Raw genomic sequence first — 25,970 nt, 5'->3', positions numbered from 1 at the left:
CATATCGCAAACCCTCTACAGGAAATCAAAACTCTTATCAGTAGTTTAGTAAGCGTTACTACTCTCTGCACTTGTGGTGAATTGAATGAAGATAACATGAGCGTTGCGACATAATTCAAGGAACTTTTCAACTGTCCAACCATCGCGTCAAACAGATGAAACATTTGTAGGGTTCTACGCAGCTGTCATAGTGTTTTGCTTTCCCATGTTGACAGCTGAGCTCTTTGCTCGCAAACGTTGATTTTCCTTCGCCGAGCAAACACACGTTCGTGGGACTTCCGTGTCTGCCCCCGACAGGGAGGCAAAATACCGTTTTCCTTCACCGCGGGTGGAAAATTGGTTCGTGATTGTTGGTGCGAGTGGAAGTGTGGCTTAGGCGCTGCAGTGTAATCCGAGGCTCGTACACTAGCCCCATTCGTCCCCGTCGGCCGAGGTTCGCTCCTCGCCGCACCACCGGAGGCGTAATGATTGGGAACGCCAAATTGTCGCTGTTGGCAGCAATCGCCGTGGCCAATGTGGCAATGCTAACCATGTGCGCTGGCTACACATTCCAGAAGAGTGGTGGTTCGATCGTCCAGGACGAAAGCTTCCTGCAGGAACCGCATTACCGTGGCAACGATGAGTTGCTCGATGTGTTGGCGCAAATGCAGAAGGACTATCCGTGGCTGGCGAAGGTGCACACCATTGGAAAATCGCTGGAAAGTCGACCGCTATCCGTGCTCGAAATACGTCCGAACGTAAACCGACCCCGGCCTCTGCTCATGCCCATGTTCAAGTATGTGGCAAATATGCACGGAGACGAAACGGTAGGCCGCGAGTTGCTCCTTTATTTGGCCCAGTTCCTGCTGGCCAACTACGCGACGGATCCCGAAATCGGAGCTCTCGTAAATGAGACCGCCATCTACCTAATGCCCTCCATGAATCCGGACGGCTACCAGCGTTCACGGGTAAGTGTAACGAGTCCGGTTGCTGTACGTATTGATCCCTTCAGTTGCTCCATATTGAACCAATGTTGTGACCGTGGGCAGGTGAAAAAACTGGCCAACATGCTGGTCGTACCAACACACTTCAACGACGGCGTGACGTCAAAGGTGCTTTAAGGCGATTCAACCGCCCAAAGTGTAACAGATGGGAGTGCGTTGAGTCATATATTTGTGTGCTGCGTACAGCTGGAGCGATTGTGGGATTTCGACTGTATATTCACTGCAGATATCGTGGAATGCAACTTCCAGATGATTGTGAATGCAAAGCGTTTATTGATCAACGGATTGTTATTTCCGTCAATGTTGGAGCTACGAAAAAAACACCCCGGTTGCTAAAAGTGGAAGGAATTCCCAACAAACCATTCAATCCAAAGTTAATGTGAACTCCGTCGTAACAGCCACAGCCTCCCAAGACGTTGAACGATAGCAATAACTCAACATCACCCACCGAGGCTTTGCGTTGCTAAGAAGAGAAGCGAAAAACAGAGCACTTCGCTTGAATCTAGCCACACCTTTCGAAGCGGGTGCCTGATGGAAGGGCCTTTCACCCGTTAACGGTTAACTAAAGCTAGTGGTTTGACGACCGGGCTCTACCTTGCGGGCTTCGTTATATCACCGTTCCTTACCGGCGCTTAAAGGCGATACGTAGTTCCGATTGTCGGCGGAACATGTTTGTGTCGGACATTGTGCCACACTCCAAACCGTCGCGAGCGGCATTCCCGCGGAGATTCTGGGTCAAAACTTTCACTCGTTTTTCTTCCGGTGAACAGAACAATTGGCTTTCCCTGCTGAACTATCGCTGCGGGCAGGCAAGCGAATAATCACTGAATCATCTCAATAAGCGAAACCAAACGACACTGTTTCATTCTGTTTGCGTTCCGATTGGTTGTTTTACTGTGCTCTCGCTTGTGCACCTGCGTTCCATTGTATCTCGCAGTTCCGGGATGACCGAAGAGAGATGTGAAAAATAATTTCCACTTTACATACATCCGTTAACAACTAGAATTGACCAGCCATTCTAACGGAAAGGCGATGAAGCATGCAAATGACAACGCGACACTCCACCAGATTCTGAATAATGCTGACACTGGTGCCGTTGGTGAAGTCTATTGTTTTTCTATGAAAATGACATGTAGAACAGCTATTTTCTACCGCATTTGAAGCCCCCCGTTTGTCCATTGGACGCCTCGTGGAACACCACCTACATTGCAATAGTTTTCCCCATGGACATGATTTACATTCAGCGCAATTCCATATGGATCGGCAAAGAAAAGTCGAACGATGAAATAGCCAAATTAGTAAAGCACGATTGTATGTAATTAGCACTAAAGTGTATTTCAAACTAGGAAATAAATTAATCTGCTTTCACGCTTTCCAACTTTCACGGAATTCATAGTTTGTTGGACGATTGAATAGGATTTCATTTCTTTTTACTCTATTGCGCGTTCTTCAATCTGTTTAAATATTTCAATACGAACTTTCCAAAACACAAGAACATAATATCTCACTAAAACAGTGCGAATAGCAATATTGGATTGATAAGTATGCTATGCACCCACCACTATGCCCCACACAAGGTCAGACAGAAAACGGCTCCGGAAAATATACCGGAAGGTCACAAAAGCCGTAGCGCGACCTCAAAAGTGATTGAGAATTTAGATTATTGTTACTCACTCAGCAAGCGCTGGAAGTAACATCATTTTCTGTGTCATCAAATAATGGGAAAAGAATGAATGAATTTAAAATTGACGCAATTTTCCTTTTATACAAGAAGGAGCTAAATCCCTAGAGTAAAAATTAACAAAGTCGCATATGACTTGGCAGTTTTTTTTATTAAAAAATAGTTGAAATCAAGCTAACTCCGAATAGTGAATGTATGTGGCAAAGATTGATCACTTTCACCCTCACACCCACTGCGAGAGACTACAGACTACCCACGTCACTACACTTGTCGATATGTCGGTGACAATTTTTGCTCCGGCGTCTTCGCCTTGGCTTAGGAGAAGTCGTGGCCGTGCATGCAAGTCCATTCACATGGCAGGGAAGGTCGCGTTGTGCGCTTCGAGTGCGTGATTGAATTATTTTTCAATAATTTTTCTATTTTCTCCACGGATGAGCGGGGTCGAGTTGAAAGACATCATTTGCAGTCCGAGGCCGCCCGAGGCCATCAGCTTTCCTCGGTGACACTGACTGTCCGTCACATGATAGAAAGAGGTCGAACGGGACATCTAATTAGCACCTTGTGAAGTGCTTCAACCGTTCCTGTCCGGTCATTGCCTGCCGAAGCAAATAGCTGCCAATGTACATTTTGTACCGATTCTGGATCGATGCACTGGGCGATGTTATCTTACCGACGGACAACATAGCCCCTACGCCCCACGCCCACCCTTTTGCGTGGGACAAACACTAATCGGAAGGTACAAATCACAAACTCCGGATGTGCGTTCCTGCACAGCAGTGATGAATTGTCTACGCTGCAACACGTTCATCGTGGCTAATAATATGATTCGTTTTTATCATCATAAGCCGATACAATTTCACCTATCCCCTTGGCCACTTGCCCAGTTGTTGCTCAATGGTAGTAGGCTGAAGTTGAAAACGAATTCGAACCCGTGAAGGTGTGGCCGCTGATTTTATGCTTTGATAGACAAAACACCTTTTATGACGGGCAGCAATCATTTCAGTTAGCAGGCATTTTTTCTTTGTCAAAAAAAACTCCTACAACATGCTCGGTTTCTGCAATTAATTGATGGTCATGTTTTAATGTCGTACTAGAAACAGTGGATTAAGTCGGCGTTAGGGAATTTGAAGAAGTGCATCCTCCATCAAGCTCCAATGAAAAGCACAGCTCACTATGTTAACCCTTACCGCCATGGAAATGTTTTCCCTTCTTTATTCCAACCAACTTGTTCCCGGATAATCGTATACCCTTATCGACAGGCAACTGTTGCTGTTAGCTCAAACCCTCTCTTAGTTTAATAAAAAAAATGCCGTTATGGGCCTACCTTCTTTTTGGTGCAAATTCACTCGAAAACACACCGCCACGGCATCAAAGTTAATGCAAAACGATAAACCGCGCCACAGTGGTCCTCCATCGTTGCCAGTGCTACACGTGTCGGAGGGTGCCCCACACTGCTGTTGCCTTTGATAAAAATCTATCGCTGTGGGTGTAGCTAGGAACCTATTTGTAACAGTTAACAAACTAGAAACACTATTAGGGTGACAGTACGAGGGTGGTATGGTCGGTTCGCTTAACGCAAAGCTTTGGCTTTGACAAATTTTTCATGCCGGGAAAATCTCCCACCGTGCTATTTGTAAGGCAGCTGCGTGGGATGCAAATCTCTCAGCGTTTAGCTTCCCGATGCTCCTGTCCTATCTGTTTACGAGCCCCCGGGGGCGTTGTGAGTGGGAAGCTCACATCGAAAGCACCGGCAAAACATTCGAACAAGATGACGCAACTGTTTTGCGTTACCATACAAATTTAGTATCGGTTTGGAAATAACCTTGGTGATGGAACTTGTTTTATTACTTTATTTTCTTTGTTCTGCTTACAGGAAGGTGTCTGTGAGTCGCCAGCGAACTACGTCGGACGATACAATGCAGCGAACGTAGACTTGAACCGTGATTTTCCGGATCGTTTCGACGACGAACATACCCGACGGGTGGGGCTGCAACGTCGCCAGCCGGAAACAGTTGCCGTGATGAGCTGGATTCTAAACAATCCATTCGTCCTTTCGGCCAACCTGCACGGTGGTGCGGTTGTTGCCAGCTACCCATACGACAATTCTATGTACGTCACCGGGGAGTTCGGAGACACACCACAAAAAGAGGATACAATAAACTATAGCACCCGTTCTCCCTCTTGCAGTCACCACCACGAGTGTTGCGAAGACAGCCCAACGCCGGATAATCGCTTCTTCAAATATGCTGCCCTAACGTACGCCGATAACCATCCCGTTATGCGACAGGGGCGCGACTGTAATGAAACCTTTCAGAACGGCATCACGAACGGTGCATTCTGGTACGAGCTGAGTGGTGGCATGCAGGACTTCAACTACGTTTATACCAACTGCTTCGAGGTAACGCTGGAGCTAAGCTGCTGCAAATTCCCGCTCGCCAAGGAGCTGCCAAAGGAGTGGACCAAGAACAAACGCAGTCTGCTTGAGTATATGAAGCTTGCCCACGTTGGAGTAAAGGGACTGGTTACCGACAGTGCGGGATATCCGATTAAGGATGCCGATGTAATCGTCAGTGGCATCGACCGTAACATGCGCACCAGTGACCGTGGCGAGTACTGGCGCTTGCTGGTTCCAGGAAAGTACAACATCCGCGTCGAAGCCGTTGGGTAAGTAAGCGATTCGACACTCTTACGGCATTGGTTCACATCTAACCATCTTGTCGGTAATGGCCCTCTTTTAGCTACCATCCAAGTCAGGAGGTTTCAGTGCAAGTGACGGCCGATCACCCGTTGGTGGTAAACTTCAGCCTGAAAAGCTACGAAATCCTAGAAGGTATCTAAACAACATCTCCCTGCCAACCCACGACCACTATAAGTGCAGCTTCGTTTGCATTCCACCCGGAGCGAAGTGATGGGAAAACAAGGGACTACATCTACAAATGCACTATCCGCCTGGGGGAAAAAAAACATTGCCGGGCTTGTGTACAGTTTGGGGAAAGCCATTCGCCTTTGCAATTCTCTCTCGCAGTGTTCGAACCATAAGCATCCCTAAAGGTGGAGGGGTTTAACAGCCTAACCTCGGGCACTAGCATGATCCTCGCTTATGGACCCGGAAAGCAGTATTTATATACTTGAAGCTACACCTGCCTATACGTATCTTATATGTGTAACAAACCAACCAGTAACGTTGAGCAAAGTGGCTCAACCATCAGGCACAATTAGCGAATGTGTTGATCGTTGGATTCAACCATCTCAAGGTGAAAGTGTCCAACAGTCCAAGGTCCAACGATCATCCATTCCTTGAATCTTACCACTAATTAAGTGTTACCGTAAATTATTACTACTAATTTCTCGAATATACTAACACTCTGGTGACGTCGATTTTCGAAAGTTGTCAAACTTTCTTCTTTCTTTTAATTCAACAACCTTCATTAATACCCACTAAACGAAAGTAACAGAAACTAACAAGTGTAATGCACCGAGAGCTTAGTTGGTTCGTATACGAGGGACAATGTTTCTTTCTGGTTGTAGTATCTATCGAATAATCTTACTAATCATGTCAATATCAATCTGATGCATGCATAAACCATTGTGGTGAACCACTTCAGCACAATTCTCGCCCAAGTCAAGCATTGTACACATATGTAGCGCGTACTTGTTATCGTTGTCGTAAGGTACTTGCATTATATTTCTGTATGGGGCAATAAGCCCAGGGCTGTGGCGAGAAAAGACACGGTTTTAGAACCCGTTTTGCAACACATTCCAGATATGTTGGCACTGCACCGTTCGCATCGTCGATGTGGTGCTCATTTTGAGTGTTTTGGCTGGCCACAACACATGGGTTGCACATACGCTGACCACGAATCACACAGCACACGAAAAGAGAGTTTTTTTTCTGTTTACTGTCACCGTCAATCAAAAGGCGGCGGTTCCAAGATCCATTGCATCCAAGTTGATCCCTTACAATGGCTCCTTAAACCAATTCCTTAAACAATCATACGCTTCTTTCGTTGGCAGATCTTTTCTACTTGCATATGGTGCAATAATCGATGCTTATTGATCAACCAATATCCCTGTTGTGTGTATGTGTGTGTATGTGTTAACAATAATCCCCAGAAAACGAATCAAAATACCTGTAACTAACGTTACACTTGGATTCCAAAATATGTTGCAAAGACAATACCATCAATGTTTCGTGCTGTCAGAGAGAACGTTAACCCGGAAAAATCCCAGAGATAGAGAGAGAAAGAGAGAAAGGGAGAGAGAGAGAGAACAGGGAATGAAAAAGAAAGAAAAATACCTCCAAGGAGAATCGGTGCAATCCTGTATTGAAAATGTATAAATGTTAGAATACTAATCCGAAATAAATCCATTGTATAAACTACTGGCCAGCCGAAACCAACATGCTCCCAGCACCCTGATCCAACGTGCACGCGACCGTTTGGCGTATATTGTGTGGTTCTGCTCCAATTTCAACTTCTCCCGAGAACTGTGAATTTGTTGCCTGTTTTCACGGTGCGCGGATCCAACAAAAATGGGAATAATAAAATCGGCAGTTACCGGAACTGAGTTTTCATCCTATTTTTTCTGCGAAATGTACAGGGCAGCGTTGTGGGTCTTCGGTTTTCTTGGCCAGGACTCGCTTTGGCAAGAGGGTAATATACTAAAATGTGTAGTTCAAAGCCTCAGTACGTGTTTCGTAATGCGTTATTTTATGTGTTGCTGCATGCAGAGAATCATTTCTTTCAACAAAAATGGAGGACATTGTATAGTATACTTATCACCCATTAAACAAACAATTGGACTAACTCGTTTCACCCAAACCATGTTGCTTCGCAAACTTTAACGCTTAACTTCACAATTTCGATGGGATTCTTCCATTCTTCATATTTATTCTCTCCCTCATGTGACCCGATTTTTACAGCCCCGTCCAAGGCCGAACAAGTGCGCGTCGTGCGCGAAGCAATCGATTCGTACGGATTTGTGAAAACTCCCGACTTTAAGCACCACAACTACACGGCCATGGTGAGGTAAGTATCCACACAGTTCACTGCTTCCGTGGCCGGTTTTTTGTTACTAATTTTATGCATCCACACAATCCGGGTTAATCACGGTGCAGCTACATACAAGAGCTCGCCGCTAACTATCCGGCGATCACGCGTCTCTACTCGATTGGTAAATCGGTGCAGGGGCGCGATCTCTGGGTGATGGAAATAACCGATGGGCCCGGCAAGCACGTTGCCGCCAAACCGGAGGTGAAGTACATCGCCAACATGCACGGCAACGAGGTGGTCGGCCGCGAACTGTTGCTGCTGCTGGCCAAGTATCTGTGCGAAAACTACAATCAAACCGAGCGCGTTACGAAACTGGTCAGCCACACGCGCCTGCACATACTCTTCAGCATGAACCCGGACGGGTACGAAGTGGCCGACATCAACGATAAGGACAGCCTGAAGGGACGCTCGAACGCGAACAATGTCGATCTGAACCGCAACTTTCCGGACCAGTTCGGGCACAATCAGTACAACGCTCGACAGGAACCGGAAACGTTGGCCGTTATGAACTGGTCACTTGCCATTCCGTTCGTGCTTTCGGCGAACCTGCACGGAGGTGCACTTGTGGCTAACTATCCGTTCGACGATTCACCAAAGGACTTTGCCTACTCCAGTGGCTACAACGATCCGCGTACGAAGAAAAATCCCACGGAGGAGGACGAACTGTTCCAGTACCTGGCCCGTACTTACGCAAACGTACGTATTTGGTGTGTCGGTTTTGTTTCCATTCGTGTGGGGCAAGTCGCTAACCTATTCTCGCAATCGATCTCTTCTTCCTGTCACAGTCTCACACGACGATGCGGCTGGGGAAACCATGTCCGAACTATTTGCGCGAAAACTTCCCAGAAGGCATCACGAACGGTGCCGCATGGTACAGCGTCACGGGAGGCATGCAGGACTGGTCGTATGTTGTCGGTGGAGCGCACGAGCTGACGCTCGAGGTCGGTTGCGACAAGTTTCCTCCGGCCTCCCAGTTACCCGACTTCTGGAAGCAAAACCGTGAAGCGCTACTACAGTACATCGAGCAGGCACAGCATGGCATTACGGGGTATGTGCGCAGCACGATCGGGCACCCGATTGGGCGGGCCAGCGTGCAGGTCAATCAGCTCGAGCATGTCACCTACACCACGCCCGACGGTGACTACTATCGGCTGCTACTGCCGGGACTGTACAATGTGACCGCCGAAGCGGAAGGCTATGAACCGCAGACGCTGCAGATTCGCATTCCACCCGAAGCGAACCGGGCGGTCATTGTTGATTTCCAGCTAATGCGTGACGATCCGCAGCACTGGTCCTCCGCGTACGACTATCGGACGCTGGAGAACGTCATCCGCACGCGCTACCACACGGACGCGGAGCTCAAAACAACGATGGCCGAGTTCGAGAATAAGCACTACCAATCGGTTTCGCTCGAGTTCGGTGGAAATGAAGTGTCGATGGCGTATCCATCGGTGAAGGTGACCGATTCGGTAAGTAATGTCCAATTGAACAGTCAACAGCAACCCCGATTCCCTTCTGGGTTGTCTCCTGATTCTCAGAACTAATGTTAACTGCGAATATGTATGAAGGATTTATTTTGCAATTTAGTCTTGATAAGCAGTCTTGATTTGCAACTTCCAGATCGGTACCCCGGAGGAAACGAAGCTGCACATCCTCATCATTTCGTCGCTTTTCCAAACGGCTGCCATCGGTAGGGAAATGGTCATGAATCTGGCACGCCATGTGCTTGCCGGATACCTTATCAAAGAACCACTGCTCATCCAACTGCTCCAGAATGCGGTGCTTCACTTCGTGCCTGTAAAGAACGACTTTGACGAGATCCTGAACCAATACCGTGCGAACACGTCCATCTGCAACCCCAGTTTGCACACGGACGAACTGGCCGATAAACTGCTGAACGCTGAAACAGACCACCAGAAAGATATGTTCCTTCGTATGCTGAAAGACGAGGAGTACGATTTGGCCCTCACATTCTCCGCCGGTGGACACGATATATTGTAAGTTTCGTGTTAGGTAGAGAAACTTGTTTTACAATGTTCGAAAGAGTTTCTAACCAGCATACGGTCCCGGTTCCATTCTTCTCAGCTACCCGAACACTGACGACAAGGTCGCGATCTACTCGCGGTTTGCAGAGAAAATCAAAGGTCACAAGTATCGACAGCCGGCCCAGAGCACCGAACGGTGTGCAGTCGATGCCGGTCTGTTGCACCAGGTCGAATCGACACAGCGCCTCACGAACGCCATCCATAATCTGTACGAGGTCCCACTGTTTACGGTGCAACTCGGGTGCTGCAAAATGCCACCTGAAGCAAACATTGCCACCGTTTGGCGCCAAAATTTGGAGCGTATGATTAACTTCCTGCGGCTGATTGACACCGGCATTAAAGGCTTCGTGAAGGATGTCAACGGGAACGGTCTCCGGAAGGCAATACTACGGGTACGGGGCAATACTCTTATCTACAAAGTGACCCCGAATCTGGCCCACTTCCGCATCGTTCTGCCATCCGGATCGATGGAGATCGAGATCAGCTGCTACAACTACACCTCGCGCATCGTGCCGATCACACTGAACGACAATCAGATACTGGATCTGGGCGATATCGTGATGCAGGAATCGGCACGGCCCCGGGAAGGCATCGTCGCGGCACCGGTCCCACTCGTACCACAGCCGGAAAAGCACAAAGAGTTCGCGGTGCTCGCACCGATGAAAACGATGAAAGTATTTCCCCAAGACGGTGGCGTGGCCGTGAGTCCACTAGTGAGCGGTAAGTGCCGAAACTGGCTGTAGGTGGGACGGGAAATTAATTCAAATATCCACCACAGGCATCGTGCTCGATGAGGATAGCCATCCGCTGCCGAACGCAAAGGTCTACATCACTGATGCCCAGCACCGTGAGCAGATCTTTGCCACCGGCCTTACGGGCGCTCTAGGCAAGTTCCAGTTTGAAGGCGTTCCGCCCCAGAAGGAAATAGTAGTTCACGCCGAACCGGACGGTTACTTGGCGGGCGAAAAGTAAGTATAGAAAGAATTCAACCGCCTAATAATAGAATAGAGGGGTCAATATTGTAACCATCGTATGGCCTGTTCCGCGCAGAAAAATCCGCCAAGGACCAGTCGGTGGTATGACCGGTATCATCTTCCGGCTGGTGCGAGACGAACGCGTGCTCGGCATGCCACGGCTCCTGTTTGTCATATTGGCCGGCTGTGCCTCGGTCGGAATCATCGTCTGTGGCGTCTTGTGCTTCACCTACATACAGGCTCGACGGCGGAACTCGCGCTACTACTACAACTTTTCGCTGCTCCCGCAAAAGGGCGACGTAAACCGGAAGCTGTTCGACGACGACGAGGAAACGGAACTGTTCCGTGCGTCCACCAAAAGTGAGTCGTGTTCGCTAGCGTTCGGTGGATGGACAGTATCGTTAACGGTTTGCCGTGTTTTGTATTTCAATTCAGAGCTGCAGCCATATTTCGATGACGAACGGGACCCGCTTACCGACACGGAAGACGACAGCGAGGAGGAAATCGTGATGCTCAATCCGTCCTTCCGCTCCGCCAGCCAAACGTAACACTTAATTCGCACGCACCTTTCGCTGTTTCTCAAATTTGGTGTCTGTCCAACAGACATTCATTGTAACCAACAGACTCCGCGTCCTGCGCCTTCCATCTCAACGTCCTTATAATTATGCTTTTACTAACGATCAAATCAATGTGCATTACTTCCACGGAACGGCGAGTAGAAGGGAAACCTTTACTTCATGTTGCCAGGAGGCAGTAGATAGTTTAGAAGCGGGTATGTGCAGTGGTATTTACTTCTGCTGGTGACGAACACAGTGATAAAACGGTACAACGATGTGGGTGATCAGGGTGCCAGAGTGGAAGGGCAACGTCATAAACAGCTGGTCCTAGATCCGAAACGTATTGCACCGACAGTGCAACGGCCGAGGGTGATAATGAGAACCGTAACCATTCCATGCTAATGAAATTCAATATATGAAGAACGACAGTTTTGAGGATGTTCAGGAGCGCGGCAAGCATCGTATGAAAAGGTATCTGGCAAAGAAATCCAGTTGCCAGAGAACGTTAAAAATGTGTTAATGATTATGACTCGCAGAATGGGAACCACACGTTACAAGTTATGTAAGACTATCAATTTCTCTCTATCTGGACGATTGAAGTCAAGTAGGCGACGTTCCGTCGAGTAAACGCAAAGCAGAACCATGGCGTTGTGTGTGCTCCATCAACGGTTCGCTGAGAACGCCCGGTGCATCCTCGGAACGTTTGATAGGTTAATTTATTATTTTTATAAGTAAAACAATAAACGTCTGTACGTGGTGTAACATGAATCTGTTGAATTTGAATGATACAATATATCACCACGCATTAGAGAAATTGTGCCACCTTTGCTTGGGCTCGGGCTCAATGGTCATACTCCCGCGATACATTTTCGACCGGATATTTGTTGATTGCTTCTTTGCCTGAAAAAACCGATATTGTTTACGATCAATGTACATGTTCTTTATTTTAATGAACCATTCGCAAGGAAAGTATCAATGTTGTGGTGGTTGTGAACTGATTGAATTGATCCTTGCTTTTGTTTTTTTCTGCCTTTGGAAACGCCTTTTTGTGCTTTTGTAGTCCGTTTGATGTGCATGTAGTTTTCTCCCACAAACAGTTACTGGTATTGATGCTGACTATTATCTATTTTGGTTTACTATTTTTTAGATTTGTTTTTGCTCTATTTGAAACACTCTCGCTACGTGGCGTCAGCTTCTGGGCAATGTGTGTATAGGTTTTCACTTAAATCGGTACCATTTTCTAGCTATACTTACTGCTCTCTCGGGTTCATCCCAATGATGGTTCTACTAAAGAGTCGCATCGTCTTTATTAAGCACACGTTTTGGAAGACTCTGTGACTGAAACTGGCCTCAACGCTACGTGGTGTAAGAATTTTGGAGATCCGGCAATACATTTGACCTGTTACCACCCTGCTCTGGACCATTGCATGACAACTTGGGCTTCATAGGGATTCGCTTCAATCCAGCGTGTACGATTGAAATCGATTAAAGTTGCTTGCAATGCTTGGTGACTCTGGGTTTAGAGTACCACGTATTATAGAATTTAGTCAAACCATCTTTCTGCTTTATTTGGCGTTAGGCTCTTGGTCAAAATGGTCTTTCCAAATATGTTGCGATGTTTATCTGTGCTGTCCGCCGATGAGAACACTAAATCTGTCGATAAAAATTTCTGCCATTTATCTTCCATCGATTTTATTCTCGAACGGGACGAAATGAATGTTTCCGAATTTATTTCTAACGAGGCTGTGGAGTTTTCGTTGTTTGGTAAATATGTTGATTTAGTACCCGTAACCATCGACTTAAAGCCTTCTCAAGACGAACTGGAAATGTTGCTTACGGCCATTTCCAGGAGATGGTGTCATTCTGGTAGCAGTAATTTGGGCACTAACGAAACCATTTTTACGATCCATACGATCACTAACGAAGAAGTAGTTGATCGTTGACGATTGATCAGTTGGGCTATGATAATAAAGAGTGTGAGAACGAGGGTTGTGGGTTGGATTAAACAATAACTGTTATAACGAGTGTCATCGATAAGAAAACATGTACCAAAGTTCTCCGCGAGCAAAGGTTTGGATGCAAAAGCAAACTTTTTCAAAGTGCAGCTCTCTTAATGATCGGTAACGGTAATGATCTGGAACTTAAAAAAAATGAAAACCCGTTGAATAAGAAACAAGGTTACTAGCAGTGTGGTGTTTATGATGGTCTTGTCTATATTTTTTGTTTGTATGTTTCATCAACTTCAATTTCTTCATTTCTGGATTTGCTTCCTCACTGAATTTGGCTTGAAAGCTTGCTTGTAAGCTTGCTCTGAGTAGCGAGTATCAATGTAACTAAATACAACGATCGAGCATTGCTTCGCAAGCGAAAAAAATGCCGACGTTTGACAGATGTTATTCTTTTGCCTAAGCTGAGATGATGTTGAAGTTCAAATAGTTTACTTTGCCAATGATTTGAACAGTGATATATCTTGTCATCTTATCCAAAACCAGGCGCGCGCAATACGATATCATCAAAAAACATACACGAAACAAAATTCGGCATTCGTTCAAAAATCAAAAACGACTCTACGTGTATAGGGATTTGTAAAATGTTTCGATGCTATTATTATCCGTATTGGGTACACGTCAAAAAAAGAACAACGTAATTGCGTAAAGTTCTGCTGCAACAACCTCGTCGAGGGGATTGATGTTTGTGGTGTGAAACGATGAAGACAACGACGAGCAAGATCGCGATCGATGATCGATCAGAAGGAGAAACAGCGCCGGCGGCTTGTGCCGCGCGCCGATTGACTTGATGCATTTTAGTCCTCCTCTTCCGATTCGCTTTCTGAAAAGTGAAAGAAGCATATTTTAGGCAATAGTTTAACTTGACCTCATTTAAGAGCAGTTCCGAATTGATGGTTATTATTAAGACGTTTGTTACAACTCCTTTAAACACCAACTACACTACGCTTAGCAGGCGTTGAAACGAAATTGTATCCTATTGTAGCACCATTTACAAACGTACAGAGGCACACAGCCCCCGCAAAAGGGGAAGGCACAATGTACATGCTTTACATGATGCAACAACAGTGAGATAATAATGGCGCAACCTTAGGAACTTCATTTGCCGAAAACACTTACCCTCTTCAGCATTCTGCAGCCACTCGATGAACTTCTTCATCTGCTCGATAAAGTGCATTTTGCCCTTGTTCGAATGGCCCTCTTTATACCACTTGAGAATTGAATCCTCCGTGACAATTTCGGCTGTAACGGCGTGCATGTCAATTAAATTGTTATTGGCTTATTGCTAATTGTAGAGCCACCGGCAAAAACACCTACTTTTATAGAAGAGCAGTACGATTTTAGAGAACGCCTTCATGAAGTTCATGTTCTCATAGCAGAACTCTTGCACCTTCAAAAGAAGAGCCATCTCTGATCGGTCGGTGGTGGTGAATGCTTCAAACAGTTGAATGTACGTTCGCAGATGCTTCATGGCCTGCTCTGCAACAAGTTCTTCCTTTTTGTTCCACTCGGCAAGCGACATAATCGTGGACCAAATCTGTTAAAATATAAACATAATCGTCAATAAGGTAAAAAAAAATCATTTATAGAATAAAGACGTGCGCAATCTAATCTAAGTTTTTATCTTAGAGGAACGGATTGAGCCGTGTTTATCCATCTAGTATGGTTGCTGTTGCCGTTTAACGGAGGGATCATTTGATTACTGTAGCAATAACACCAGCAATGTTCAATCGTTTCCCACCTTTCGAAGCCATATTGCAGACTCCGAAAAGCTGCGGAAGAAACAATATATTGCCAAGTTGTGCCATTCACTCTAGCAAACCATTTGGAACCACCCGGTGGACAAAGTTCAACATCGAATGGATTTGTCTTTGGTGCCACCACAAACGCGCCAACAAAAACAATTATATAGTCAGCCTGACCAACAATCCTTGCCAGTCGGACTACATAATTTTGTTCGAAACTGAAATGGATCGCAAAGCTTTTTTGGAGCTTACCACTTTACAAAGCATAGTTAAACATTCAATACTTACAAGACCAACCACTTCATGCTCGGGAATGTTAGATTTCGTCGACATTTCCTTGGCGTCGGCGATAATATCCTTAATTGCCTTGTTATCGTTAATATCATCAATCAGCAGCTGTGTACCGGAAAAGATAGGAACAAAAGGAAAGAAAAACATGAATTATAAATTCGGGTGCTGTACTTTTTTTAAAGCAACGAGTGAGATAGTAACAATAATGTTCTAAATCTTGACGATTTTCGATAGCAAAGGACGACTCAATCGAACTCAGTACGAAGTAGAGCATGTTTTAACAACACGCCTGTTTTTCCCAGAACTTTTCCCCATCCGAAAGAAAGTGGAGACTAGGCTCACAGTATTATCGGATCGGATTCAATTTATTTCTGGATGAAATGAATATAAATATTTCTTCGCTACGATTGCGATACGGCTACGATGGAAACCGGCATGATGAAAGTCACTGCAGTCTCTCGAATAATTTGTCGCAGATATATGGGCTGGCGAATGACCCATAGGCTGAAACCGGATTCATCCACCGAAACGTATCTGCCGTTGATAATAATGTTGCACATGATTCCACACCAAAAGGATCTGAATAAGTGTGATCACGCTTGGCTCTACTAACTAATGTGCAAAAACCCGTAGCGTAAGTTCATTCGGAATAAGTAATATGATCGTAGGGACCAATCGTAGCGAAATTTTGTACTTGTTTGTGTCGGGTGGTGACGTAGCAAACGATTCGGCGAACGAGTCGCTTTTGTCATGTAGTGTCGAACCACCAACTATGAAAGATGCTTTAGCACACATTCGACACCTACTGCTGGAATGATTGGCCAGTGACAGTAAGTTCTAATTGGGTGCATCACTTAAACCAAACGATACGCACTGATCGCCGTTCTATGGCGATGATTAACATACCTGGGTCAGTTCGCGTTTCGCTTCCTGGCTTGCCTGATTCATGTGAAGCTTGAAAACGTCAGCCAGCTCCTTCTCGACGAGCACCGTTTTGAGGTAGTCCTCGTTGCGTTTGTTCATGGGCAGAAATTCCATCAGGCGGGTGTCAAGGCCGCCCTTGCGGAGGGTCGCAACCAGCGGGGCGTTACCCTTCTCCTGCTTGAAGACGGTGAACACCTCCAGCAAAAATTCCAACGCAAGCCCGTCCTTCGTGAGGTGTTCATTGTTCAGCACGTGCAGCACTTGCGGAGGAATCGAACCGTTGACTGTGTGCGAGAAACGGTGAGAATATTTGCACGATGACAAAATGGGTTTATGATGAAACAAGGTATAACAAATGGGAGATATGATGGATTTTATTTTTTTTAGTTGTAATAGTTTTCATTGACGCCAAGTGTCAGGGAGGTAAAGACGAATAATGGCGTAAGCAAAACAAACTATGATTTTATGTAGGCACTCTTGTTCGTTAAAACCTTTGGCAAAATGGAATAATTAAACCTGCCTCAGGGGATCCTGGTGCCAAATAAGCGATACTCATTAATCATTAGAAATTTATTTCCCTCAAAAACGTAAAGCCGATTGGGCGTTCTTACTTACCCATCCACAAAGCAGTCATGCGCGCGAGTTTAATCCTTTCGAGCGGAGTAAAACCCTTGATGAAGATCAGAATTTTCTTCATTTCCTCCTCAAACATTTTCTCGAGATACTTGTATCGACGCATAAGCCGCATAAAGATCTGTAAAAAACAAAAAATGGTTATGATTGTCTGTGACGGAGAGGCTTCACTATTTAGAATATTGATGTTTTGTAGAAGTCGCAGAAAAGGTGCACTTCAACGAATCAGCTCTTTATTAGAGTTGATTTTTGAAGCAACCTCAAGCAAGCGGACTCCACACGTTAGTTTGGCACACTGATTTCTACACCGATAAGCTGTGGTATGGCGAGAAAACTCTCCTCAGCATTCAGCTCTAGCTATTATGTGCCACACAATTCTTATAAACGAAACCTACAAATATATCCCGTAAATTACCTGCTCATGGTTGCGCATCGATTCCATGTCTTCCGATGCTGCGAATAGACAGCGATCGGTACGTGGTTTCTCGCCATCTTGTGAGATAGATCCTCCGGGTACTAGAATGAGTGCGAAGATTGCACCAATCAGTTTATGCGATTCAAAACGTCTATTTAACAAATAGTGCTCGTCTGAACAGAACACGTACCAAGTAATCCACCAGCGATTAGGATATCGAATAATACTTCACCGTAGCGACGATAGTCGAGTTTATTACCAGCGCTATCAAGATACTTGGAAATTTGCTCTAGATCTTCAGCTGCTTCAAGACCTGCAATGACCGCGTCACGGAATCCCGTGGGGTCATTCTTCTCTCTTTCATCTGCAAAGGTAATTATAAAATCCGAGTGGAAAAAGTTAATATTTATGTATTTTAAAATAAAATCACGGTTAGTTCTTTTAGGTAGCATTCTGTAGCCAGGCTGCGTGTTACGGCGACCGTGGGATTTATCGTTCGCATAACATAGCTAAGCCGAAGCCAATATTACTTTCACAGTTTTTCACATTTGCTAATCCACACACCGAAAATATTAAATTTAAAAGCGGCATGTGAAGGAAAACTGTGGATACCCATAGTTCCCATGATCGAAAAACCATCCAACATTGCCAGACGCTTAATCAATTTGAATTTTGTCACAAAATAGTATTCAAGGAATGATGGTCAAACCTCAAACAGTATGCAATGTAGCCAGGCTGCGTGTTACGGTGACCGTGGGGTTTATCGATCGCATAACATAGCTAAGCCGAAGCCACTTTATTCTCACAGTTTGGAAAATTTCCTAAAAGTAACAGAAACCGGCATGTGTGATGTGCCGAGCCTGTGAGTTAGAACTGTGTACACATCAACATCACATCATCAAAAAAGCTTTCATCTGCGACAAAATCACTTTTTCTTAACTCATTTTTATCTTAAAATATTTTTAAAAAAACGGACAGTTTGTTGAATAGTTGCTTTCTCTCTTCAAGAATGTTCGATTACTCAACACGAATTATGAAGGTGCAAGACCCCATCAGCGGTGGATGAAATCGATATTTCTTTACCATAATTGCTCAATAGGGAAACATAGAATTGTTTAACTACGCCCTACTAGTTTATATTATGGCCTTTTTTAAGCGAATACTGCATCCTTTGGAGACTAAAACTCCATAAAGTTGTTGGAAGCGATAAATGCAATGAGACTGGTGGCCAATTGTGTGTTAGACCTGAGACTTTTCAAACCATGTGTTACTTACCCCTTTTCCTGGTCTTGATGCGTTGACCTGATAGTACTGGTCTTTCGGCTTTCTGACTCATACAACAAATTACTGTAATGAGGAAAACGAAAACGGAAAAATTACAATATTAAACAAAATAAGGGAATCATTAGATCATGGAACACGTTTGTTGTCACCAAATATACAGTGCCTTTATCGAAATATTTATCTGTCATATTTAAAACGAAAATCAAGACCAAACGTTCTTCCAATAATGAAAATACACGTATTTAAGATGTTTGTATTATAATGATACACTCCAAAAAGTCGCCTTCGAAAACAACCAACTAGGACACTAGTCGTCAGAACGAAGGAATGCTAGACATGAACACATTGCCACTCAATTCCCATGACCTAATTCCGGACGTTTGGAAAAAAAGATCACTACTGGCGGACGCTACGAACCGCGATGGGCAGTGTCCTTGATGTGGTAGAGCAAAACGAACGATTTGATAGGATAAAATCGTTTAAAACAATCAACTATAGAGCTAAGGGCAACCACAATTTTCAACTATCCATTTGAATTATTCTCGTCTGTGTGCTGTCGGAAGCGTCCGATCGATAAAATTCATTAAAACAACATTTCCGTCATTGGATGACAAAATTGATGCATACTTTAAGGGCGAATAAATTATGATGGAATACGTACAGCTGATGAGGAAGCAAAGTATTACAGCAGTTCAAGAGATACAAATATTCGTTCCTTACCACGTACGACGCTGCTTTTTGTTCAAACAATATTTTAAATTTACTTCTCGTACAAACGAAGTTCTAGACAAATACTTTCACAACTAAAGGCACTGTATTCTCACTCTTTTCTATAAACGTTTTCGACACAGTCTACTAGATTCATTTTTAGTTGGTCGACGACGGCAGAATAGGGGATTGGCCGTTGAAAGGTGGATAGTTTTGCAACAAAACCCTACGACGGGTACAGCAGCCTGAAAACGGTGCTGCCACCGATGCAGCTGTCGACCATCACACCGTGCAAGTAAGGCAAGAACACATCACAGAGAGGACAGGGAAAGAGCACACTGTGCCAAATTTACAGAAAAATATGTACAAAAAACATACAAACTAACTAAAACATAAACATAAAAAAGGCTTACTTAGTTACTGGTTTTCCGCAAAAATGGAGACGTCGGTCCGATCTATGCAATCAGAATGGGGGTTGTGTATACGGCTTGTGAAATATTTAGAAAAAAAAACAAAACCAAACGGCAGTCCGCTTTTTCTAAGAAAATGCACTTCTATGTTCCTTAAAATAAAAACCCTGTCGGCGGTGGAAAGGTGTGTGTTTTATGACGGTGCTGGTGGTGAGACGGAACACACACTTCTTTTGACCGGAAAGAAAAGAAAATGAAACGAAAAAAGACACATTGAAATTTCTCTCGAACAAATCCCATTTGATGTGAGTTATGTTTCTGTCTCGAAAGGCACACACCACATTACACCAGAGGGCGATATTTTCTAACTTCCAACATAGGGCCGCGAAAGCATCATGAAGGGAATTCGTTACATCTTCGAAAAAGATAACTCCCAACGAACAAGGTTTGCCCCCTTCTCCTTTTGCTAGGAATGAAGGGTATTTTTTCTTTAAGAACTATGACTGTACACTGGTGGTAATGCAAATAAACTTGAAGGATATTGCCTTAAGTCGCTCTCGCAATGCCCACGTACATCAATCACCTTGTCCTGCCCATGAACCAACCGAGTTCTCGGTCGCCCTTGGTTATCATCACTTCCTCTGTGACTGCGAAGTAGCAACCGGTTCGGGCCGTTTAATGGCCACTGCCTACCAATCTACTCAAAAATCGAGCCGATAAACTCGTCACCACGACGTGCTGCTACCATCGATGCCTCAACCTAACTTATTCGGAACACTAGCAAAGCCGACATTGCACACAACCGTGACAACGGGGGCATGTTGGTATTTTCGGCGCGAAGCGAAAAAATCAAAAGTTGGCAACTGCTAAGCACTCTCAGCTTGCCCGGCCGTTTTGCGCTATGCAAAACAATCTCATTGTTGAGCATAGTGGCAGGAACTTGCCCTTAAAATGCATCTAAAGTTTCACACCGTTAGTCTGCCGCACCACACAACCAAACACCATCGAAAATCCATTGTGACGACGTACGACTAGATGACGTTGACGACATAAGCTATCGTCACAATTCAACGTTACTACGCCGCTGGCACGCAATCGCGGGTTTCACGAGAATCGCCAGCACGAAAAGCGAGGTTAGGAATTTTCCTTCCACTTTCATGCTGCGGATGCCCAGAGGGATGAGAGGTTTCTGAAAATTTTCCAACTCCCTGCGGTGCTGTATTGCGCCCTAAGGACCGAGATGAACCTGCGATGGATTGAAAGCTGTTTCAGACGCAGCAGTCTCCCATTTTTAGATGTTGTAAGTGAAGTGTCATCGCCAGACAAAGTCAAACGCGTACCATGAAAAATGTAGACCATCCCTCGCAGGAACGCCATTGCTCAAAAGCTTCTACCTCAGCGGGGCCAAAGTTATTTCTTTCAACCGCTAATTCACAATATAGCATAATACAACAACGATGACTCATAGGGTAAACTGACGCGAAGGAGCAGAACCCAAATGGATGGTAGTGGTGTGTTGGTGCTGCTTAAATTGAAAGCCATGCAAAGCAATACTGAATTGAGTAAGAAAAAACCGTGCGGTACGGCACGGTGACGAACAGATTGCAAACTCAGCAAACAATGAGGAAAGCGTCTGGTAAACACTTTTTCCTTAGCTCTATCCCCTATTCGATGCCTTTCGCGAACCAGTCAGGAGGGAAAACGAACGCCTTTACTTACAAATTTTTAATTATTTAGCGGAGCACTTGATCGAACACGACGACTCACCACACGCGCTGACTGACGAAGAACAAATCGGCTACGGTGACGACCTGCCCTGAAAAGCGGAAGATGCGTGCCCTGGTATGTGTGCAATCGAGCGATTTCGCGCGTAGCACAGTGTTACCGGTTCAATACATTCTGCTGCCCGCACCGGAAACGACCAACGACTGCGACTCGTTTCGTCGATTCTAGCTTGAAAAATCTATCACACGAAATATTATCTTGATGCGAATTTTTCGACGAATTATATCCTACATATTCTTTAAATCTATCTTAACTGTCTCAAGAAAACTTACAAATTAGTTAAATAACCTTAAGCAGATGTTTGTAATTTCTTTTTATTTGAAAAAAAAATGCAAATGCGCTTTACAAGCTAAACTTTTATTTCAACCGTTCAACCCACTTCTAATTTTTTCCTCTTGTTTTTGTGTAATTGATTTTATTTCTAGTATTTTGCTACCTATTATTTATTAAAAGTGGTTAAAGTAAATATTAAAAATGTTCACGAAATGTATTACAAAAATACAAAACCGGTAATCCCGGTATAATTTTCTGAACCGATTCCCGAACGTTTGACAGTTCGGGGTGCATTTGTGTTGTTATTCTGCACAAACATGGCATCGTTCGTCGTAGCCGGTCGAGCGGCAATAAAGTTTCTTCAAGTAATTCCGCTAAGAGAGCACCCTAATAACTCGCTCATCAATATCCATCTTTTCGTTTGTAGTCACCGTCAACCGGATTTCTGGCCCCGTGCCTTCAAAATGCGGCCATCATCAACCAGCAGCAGGTGCGCCACCGGCGCACGAAACATTGGGATCCAAGGTGGAAACGATTGCGTAAAGCAAAGTTCATTAAAATCGACATTCCCAATCTGAACGAAAAGCCTGAGGATATGACGCAGGAGCAGATTAAAACACGTATGAAGGAACGGGGACTCCTACCGCCGCGCCCTTGGCTCGAGCGTCCATTCTACATCAGCTGCACTGGCGGTGTGTTCGAACCGTACGTTCCACCCGAAGGTGATGGTCGCATGTCGGCGATTTCGCGTGAGGGAGCCAAGCAAAAGTTCGAGCAGCTAGAAAAGAAAACCAAATCGATGATGGCAGTGCGCAAAATACGCAGCTACGATGAAGATTTCGAACCGCCGGAGTTTGCGGCCCAAGCACAGGATATGTACATCCAAGCACATAACACGCTGTGCGAAAAGAACAAGTACAAACTAAGGGAGATCGTAACCGAGCGTGCATATCCGGAGCTGATGCACAACATAACGGACAAAACGATTCACTGGCAGTTTCTGAAGTCACTCGAACCACCGCGGGTTGTGCATGCGCGGTGCACGGATGTCATTACGAAGGAAAACATTTTCGCGCAGGTGACCGTGCGCTTCCATAGCCAGCAAATACTGGCCATATACGATCGGTTCGGGCGGCTAATGCATGGCAGCGAATCGCTGGTGAAAGATTGTCTCGAGTACGTGGTGTTTGAGAAGCATTTGGCAAACGAGTACGGCGTGTGGCGAATGCATGAAAAGATTATACCCGATTGGATGCCTCCGAAATCGCCAGCGTACATCACGTATCGCGTTGACGATGAGCCGCCTCCGGAACCGGAAAGCATCGAACCGAAATCAGCAGATAGTAAAGATGTAGTGGTGGCCAAGGATGCGCCTAAACCGGCTGAAACTGCCGTATCAGCTTAGAAAGCAAATGCATTAGCGATTATTAGTCATAATAAAACAGAAAACTGATAAAGTGCTGCAGCAATTCTATTCGGTTGGTTCAAAGACGAGAACTTGGTCCAGAATGAAAGAATAGCGTAAATGTCAGCTGTTCGAATGTTCAGATTGTTTAAAGTTGAAATTAAATTAAATTAAATAACTTTGCTGTACTATCCCCGTGACGGCAGCCTTTTACTGTTGTATTTACAAGAAACTTACCACTTTTTACGTTTCAAGAAAGGGTCAAACAAATAAATTACATGAGCGTGCAATCGACGTCATGTTTACTGAATAACTTAATAAGAATTAATAAGAAAGAATAAGTGTTTAATGTTTAAGAGAAAGGAAAACAAAAACGTAGCGTCTTCGCTTCAGAAAACGCCCAATCGACTCCAAAGTGTGAAAAATCCTTCTTTTTGGGTGATTGGTGTTTTTAATTTTTATCTTCATTTTTATTCGTTTTTTCGCCTTTAAAATTATTTAATCTGCAATAGCTTAGCTGTGCGCCTTTGGACTACCGTTTTCGGCCCGAGCACGTCAACGATATCGTCGCGAATTACTTTACTTAGCATCTGGTTATAAGGAGAGCGCCACTACGACGATTCTGCGGCACATTCCGATCGGCAAACTGGACAGCAGCGTTTCTCCGCCAACCAGCGATTGATGCACTCGCCGTGAAACTGGTGACTGCACGGTGGCAAACGTTTGCTACGATTATCATCGATTAGCTCCAAACAGATGGGGCACACTAACGTTACCTCTTTGATGTTGGCAGGGGTTCTTTGGCGAGCAACGATAGCAAGCGATTTCGAAAAACGACCGATTAGAGGGAGGGAACATCAACACAAATCATACCAAACTTACCCATTTGTTTGGCATTCCGATGGCAACGTGCCCGGTGACAGAAAGATGGCCATAAATCGGAGAAGTTCGAATTCATTGTCCCGACAGAACTGGGAGCGCAGATCGCGTTCGTCACTGTATTGACGGTCGGTAGTGAAGCAGTGCCGGGCTACTAGATGCCCGCCTAGCCCTTCCCCGTTTGTTACGAACGATGCGCTTCCATCCAAACGAAAGCACACACAAACGGGACAGCGAACTTCGGTCGACTCCACTGGCCCGTCAGCTGTTTGTTGGTGGACGGCGCAAAAGTGGCCATAGAGTGCCTCGATGGTAAGACGATCGTGGCCACAGTGTGGACAGGTGTAGATATCCGGGGAGTCGTACTGGTCGCAGTTCGCTTTACGGGCGTACTTTGCCAGCAGCTCGTCGTACGAAATTATCCGTTGTAAAGGATGCGTTAGTGCGGCACACGATGCACTGGACTTTGGACACACCAGACAGCTTAGCGTGCGGCCATTAAGGTAAACTACAAAACCAACACAATTATTCGATCCCATTCAGCCAACCCGTAGGAGCCTTTGTTTTTGAGGTACTTACTGCTCATCGCTGACCGTAGCGCTTGGTGCTCCATCCGACGCCGAACCTAGCGATGATATGCGGAGCAAAGAGCATTGTAATGGGAAAGAGTATGGCCTATGGCAATGGCTTGAATCGATCCGAACCGCAGATAACAACGTCGGAACGTAATGACCGCGTGCGTAAACAAATAAACATTTCGCACTCGTGAAACAGTAAATGGCCGGAGTAGTGATACGGAGGGGCAGATTGGATTCGAAGTAATAGGGTGAATTGGAGGAGCTCTCCAAAGAGTTAAGAACCAGCTTAACAAAAATACTCCTCCGCGCTAGCCTAATTGTTGTTTCATTGGGACGGCATTCCAGTAGGTGGCTTACCTACTACTGAAAGTATTTTAATTAGCGTTTTATAATCAATTCGCTACAAAAAAGCATCATTCTAAAATCATTCTCTTTCACGAGCCGGAAAAAATGAATGGAATGTTACATTTTTCAAGTTCGTTACTGGCCCATTGACTGGATCCATGGCTTCTGAAGCGGAAAATGATGATGGGCGCCTCGGTGGGGGTGTCGCACTCTGCCTTCCCCGTCGGAAAAAGGGGAAAATCGCTGGTGGTGATGTTTCGTAGACGAATTTCCCCTCCAGATTTTCCGGAAGGAGAAATTCACCACACTCGCCAAAGAGAGAGTAGGGTTTTAAAGTCTTCTTCGATTGAAGCCGACTGCGAGGCCACCAGTTGCGGCGCTTGTTTCACCAGTGCCGGATGTAAACCGGCTTCCGTTTGGCCATTTCCGGAGGCGGCATTTGTCGCATAAATCACGGCGAACGTTTATAAACGTGAGTGACGCGATTTCCATCAACGAGCCCATCTCGAGCCTGCTTTTCAATCGGTGGCCGTTTGGGGGAGACTTCCGGTGGCACTGTTATTGTTGTTGCGCCGAGCGTTTGCGCTTCCTCTCTGACAGCCATTCGAACTCGATTATGTAGAGTTTTTTGTCCGTACGTTCTCATTTAGTTTGCCTTCCACGGATTCTACGCACTCGAAAAAGGGATGCTATAAAAGGGATAAAAAGGGATATCTGTCATGACGCACCAAGGAGAACAACTTCGGTCTGTTTGTTCGGATGCCGGATGTTTGCTGAAGGGATGGCACAAAGAGGAAATCCCTCAAAATCGCGTGTCACGTGCGCATACAGCAAAACGTGTCAAATAATTAAAACGTGTCCGTAGCGTGGAAAGATTGTTTTCAATGCTTCATTTTTTCCAGCACTTTTCACACTTTCTGCACGTTGCACTTACGATTGCCGAAGGTAGTTAGCCTGTTTGTCTACGGGAAATGAACGCAGATGTCAAGTATGTCATT

At 45.2% G+C, this 25,970-nt stretch overlaps 4 protein-coding genes across 6 annotated transcripts; 2 read left to right on the top strand and 2 right to left on the bottom strand.

The window, feature by feature from the left end:
* Window positions 1-297: 297 nt before the first annotated feature.
* On the top strand, window positions 298-12,095 carry LOC131212549 (carboxypeptidase D). Of its 2 annotated transcripts, none has more exons than XM_058206453.1 (12): window positions 298-947; window positions 4,538-4,773; window positions 4,852-5,328; window positions 5,403-5,483; window positions 7,557-7,691; window positions 7,781-8,411; window positions 8,501-9,184; window positions 9,336-9,712; window positions 9,801-10,480; window positions 10,539-10,728; window positions 10,811-11,094; window positions 11,170-12,095. In XM_058206453.1, the coding sequence occupies exons 1-12, from the start codon at window positions 465-467 to the stop codon at window positions 11,280-11,282; spliced, it is 4,371 nt and encodes a 1,456-aa protein (XP_058062436.1). In that variant the 5' UTR covers window positions 298-464; the 3' UTR covers window positions 11,283-12,095. The 2 variants fall into 2 exon arrangements, with proteins under 2 accessions (XP_058062436.1, XP_058062434.1); XM_058206451.1 differs by having other exon boundaries at window positions 5,403-5,494; window positions 7,586-7,691.
* LOC131212551 (protein krasavietz) lies at window positions 11,961-21,523 on the bottom strand. Of its 2 annotated transcripts, XM_058206455.1 has the most exons (11): window positions 21,427-21,523; window positions 19,711-19,937; window positions 18,581-18,652; window positions 17,496-17,669; window positions 17,306-17,406; window positions 16,873-17,011; window positions 16,240-16,541; window positions 15,331-15,438; window positions 14,615-14,834; window positions 14,417-14,539; window positions 11,961-14,120 (listed from the first exon to the last, which is right to left on the bottom strand). In XM_058206455.1, exons 3-11 carry the CDS (start codon window positions 18,639-18,641, stop codon window positions 14,095-14,097), a joined length of 1,254 nt encoding a protein of 417 aa, XP_058062438.1. In that variant the 5' UTR covers window positions 18,642-18,652; window positions 19,711-19,937; window positions 21,427-21,523; the 3' UTR covers window positions 11,961-14,094. The 2 variants fall into 2 exon arrangements, with proteins under 2 accessions (XP_058062438.1, XP_058062439.1); XM_058206456.1 differs by lacking the exon at window positions 19,711-19,937 and having other exon boundaries at window positions 21,427-21,505.
* Window positions 21,524-22,067: 544 nt separating this feature from the next.
* On the top strand, window positions 22,068-23,450 carry LOC131209680 (large ribosomal subunit protein mL45). Its single transcript, XM_058202800.1, has 2 exons — window positions 22,068-22,130; window positions 22,193-23,450. The coding sequence occupies exons 1-2, from the start codon at window positions 22,083-22,085 to the stop codon at window positions 23,168-23,170; spliced, it is 1,026 nt and encodes a 341-aa protein (XP_058058783.1). The 5' UTR covers window positions 22,068-22,082; the 3' UTR covers window positions 23,171-23,450.
* Window positions 23,451-23,612: 162 nt separating this feature from the next.
* On the bottom strand, window positions 23,613-24,767 carry LOC131210694 (uncharacterized). The gene is made up of 3 exons (XM_058203975.1): window positions 24,629-24,767; window positions 24,053-24,557; window positions 23,613-23,968 (listed from the first exon to the last, which is right to left on the bottom strand). Exons 1-3 carry the CDS (start codon window positions 24,660-24,662, stop codon window positions 23,782-23,784), a joined length of 726 nt encoding a protein of 241 aa, XP_058059958.1. The 5' UTR covers window positions 24,663-24,767; the 3' UTR covers window positions 23,613-23,781.
* Between the last annotated feature and the right edge of the window lie 1,203 nt (window positions 24,768-25,970).

Source organism: Anopheles bellator, chromosome 2, assembly GCF_943735745.2.
Source record: "Anopheles bellator chromosome 2, idAnoBellAS_SP24_06.2, whole genome shotgun sequence".
NCBI classification, from domain to species: domain Eukaryota; kingdom Metazoa; phylum Arthropoda; class Insecta; order Diptera; family Culicidae; genus Anopheles; species Anopheles bellator.
This window is presented reverse-complemented; position numbering and strand designations above follow the sequence as displayed.

What these genes read in the sequence shown, in the direction of transcription:
- LOC131212549 (XM_058206453.1), top strand. Translation starts at nt 465, where the DNA reads ATGATTGGGAACGCCAAATTGTCGCTGTTGGCAGCAATCGCCGTGGCC. An exon ending in ATCCGCGTCGAAGCCGTTGG is followed by an intron (nt 5,329 to 5,402) that starts GTAAGTAAGCGA and finishes GCCCTCTTTTAG; the next exon opens with CTACCATCCAAGTCAGGAGG. An exon ending in GTTCCGTGCGTCCACCAAAA is followed by an intron (nt 11,095 to 11,169) that starts GTGAGTCGTGTT and finishes ATTTCAATTCAG; the next exon opens with AGCTGCAGCCATATTTCGAT.
- LOC131212551 (XM_058206455.1), bottom strand. Translation starts at nt 18,641, where the DNA reads ATGAGTCAGAAAGCCGAAAGACCAGTACTATCAGGTCAACGCATCAAG. An exon ending in CGAAACGCGAACTGACCCAG is followed by an intron (nt 15,439 to 16,239) that starts GTATGTTAATCA and finishes TCCGGTACACAG; the next exon opens with CTGCTGATTGATGATATTAA. An exon ending in GCTGCAGAATGCTGAAGAGG is followed by an intron (nt 14,121 to 14,416) that starts GTAAGTGTTTTC and finishes TTCACTTTTCAG; the next exon opens with AAAGCGAATCGGAAGAGGAG.
- LOC131209680 (XM_058202800.1), top strand. Translation starts at nt 22,083, where the DNA reads ATGGCATCGTTCGTCGTAGCCGGTCGAGCGGCAATAAAGTTTCTTCAA. An exon ending in CGGCAATAAAGTTTCTTCAA is followed by an intron (nt 22,131 to 22,192) that starts GTAATTCCGCTA and finishes TTTCGTTTGTAG; the next exon opens with TCACCGTCAACCGGATTTCT.
- LOC131210694 (XM_058203975.1), bottom strand. Translation starts at nt 24,662, where the DNA reads ATGGAGCACCAAGCGCTACGGTCAGCGATGAGCA. An exon ending in GCTACGGTCAGCGATGAGCA is followed by an intron (nt 24,558 to 24,628) that starts GTAAGTACCTCA and finishes TTGGTTTTGTAG; the next exon opens with TTTACCTTAATGGCCGCACG. An exon ending in TCGGAATGCCAAACAAATGG is followed by an intron (nt 23,969 to 24,052) that starts GTAAGTTTGGTA and finishes TGCTCGCCAAAG; the next exon opens with AACCCCTGCCAACATCAAAG.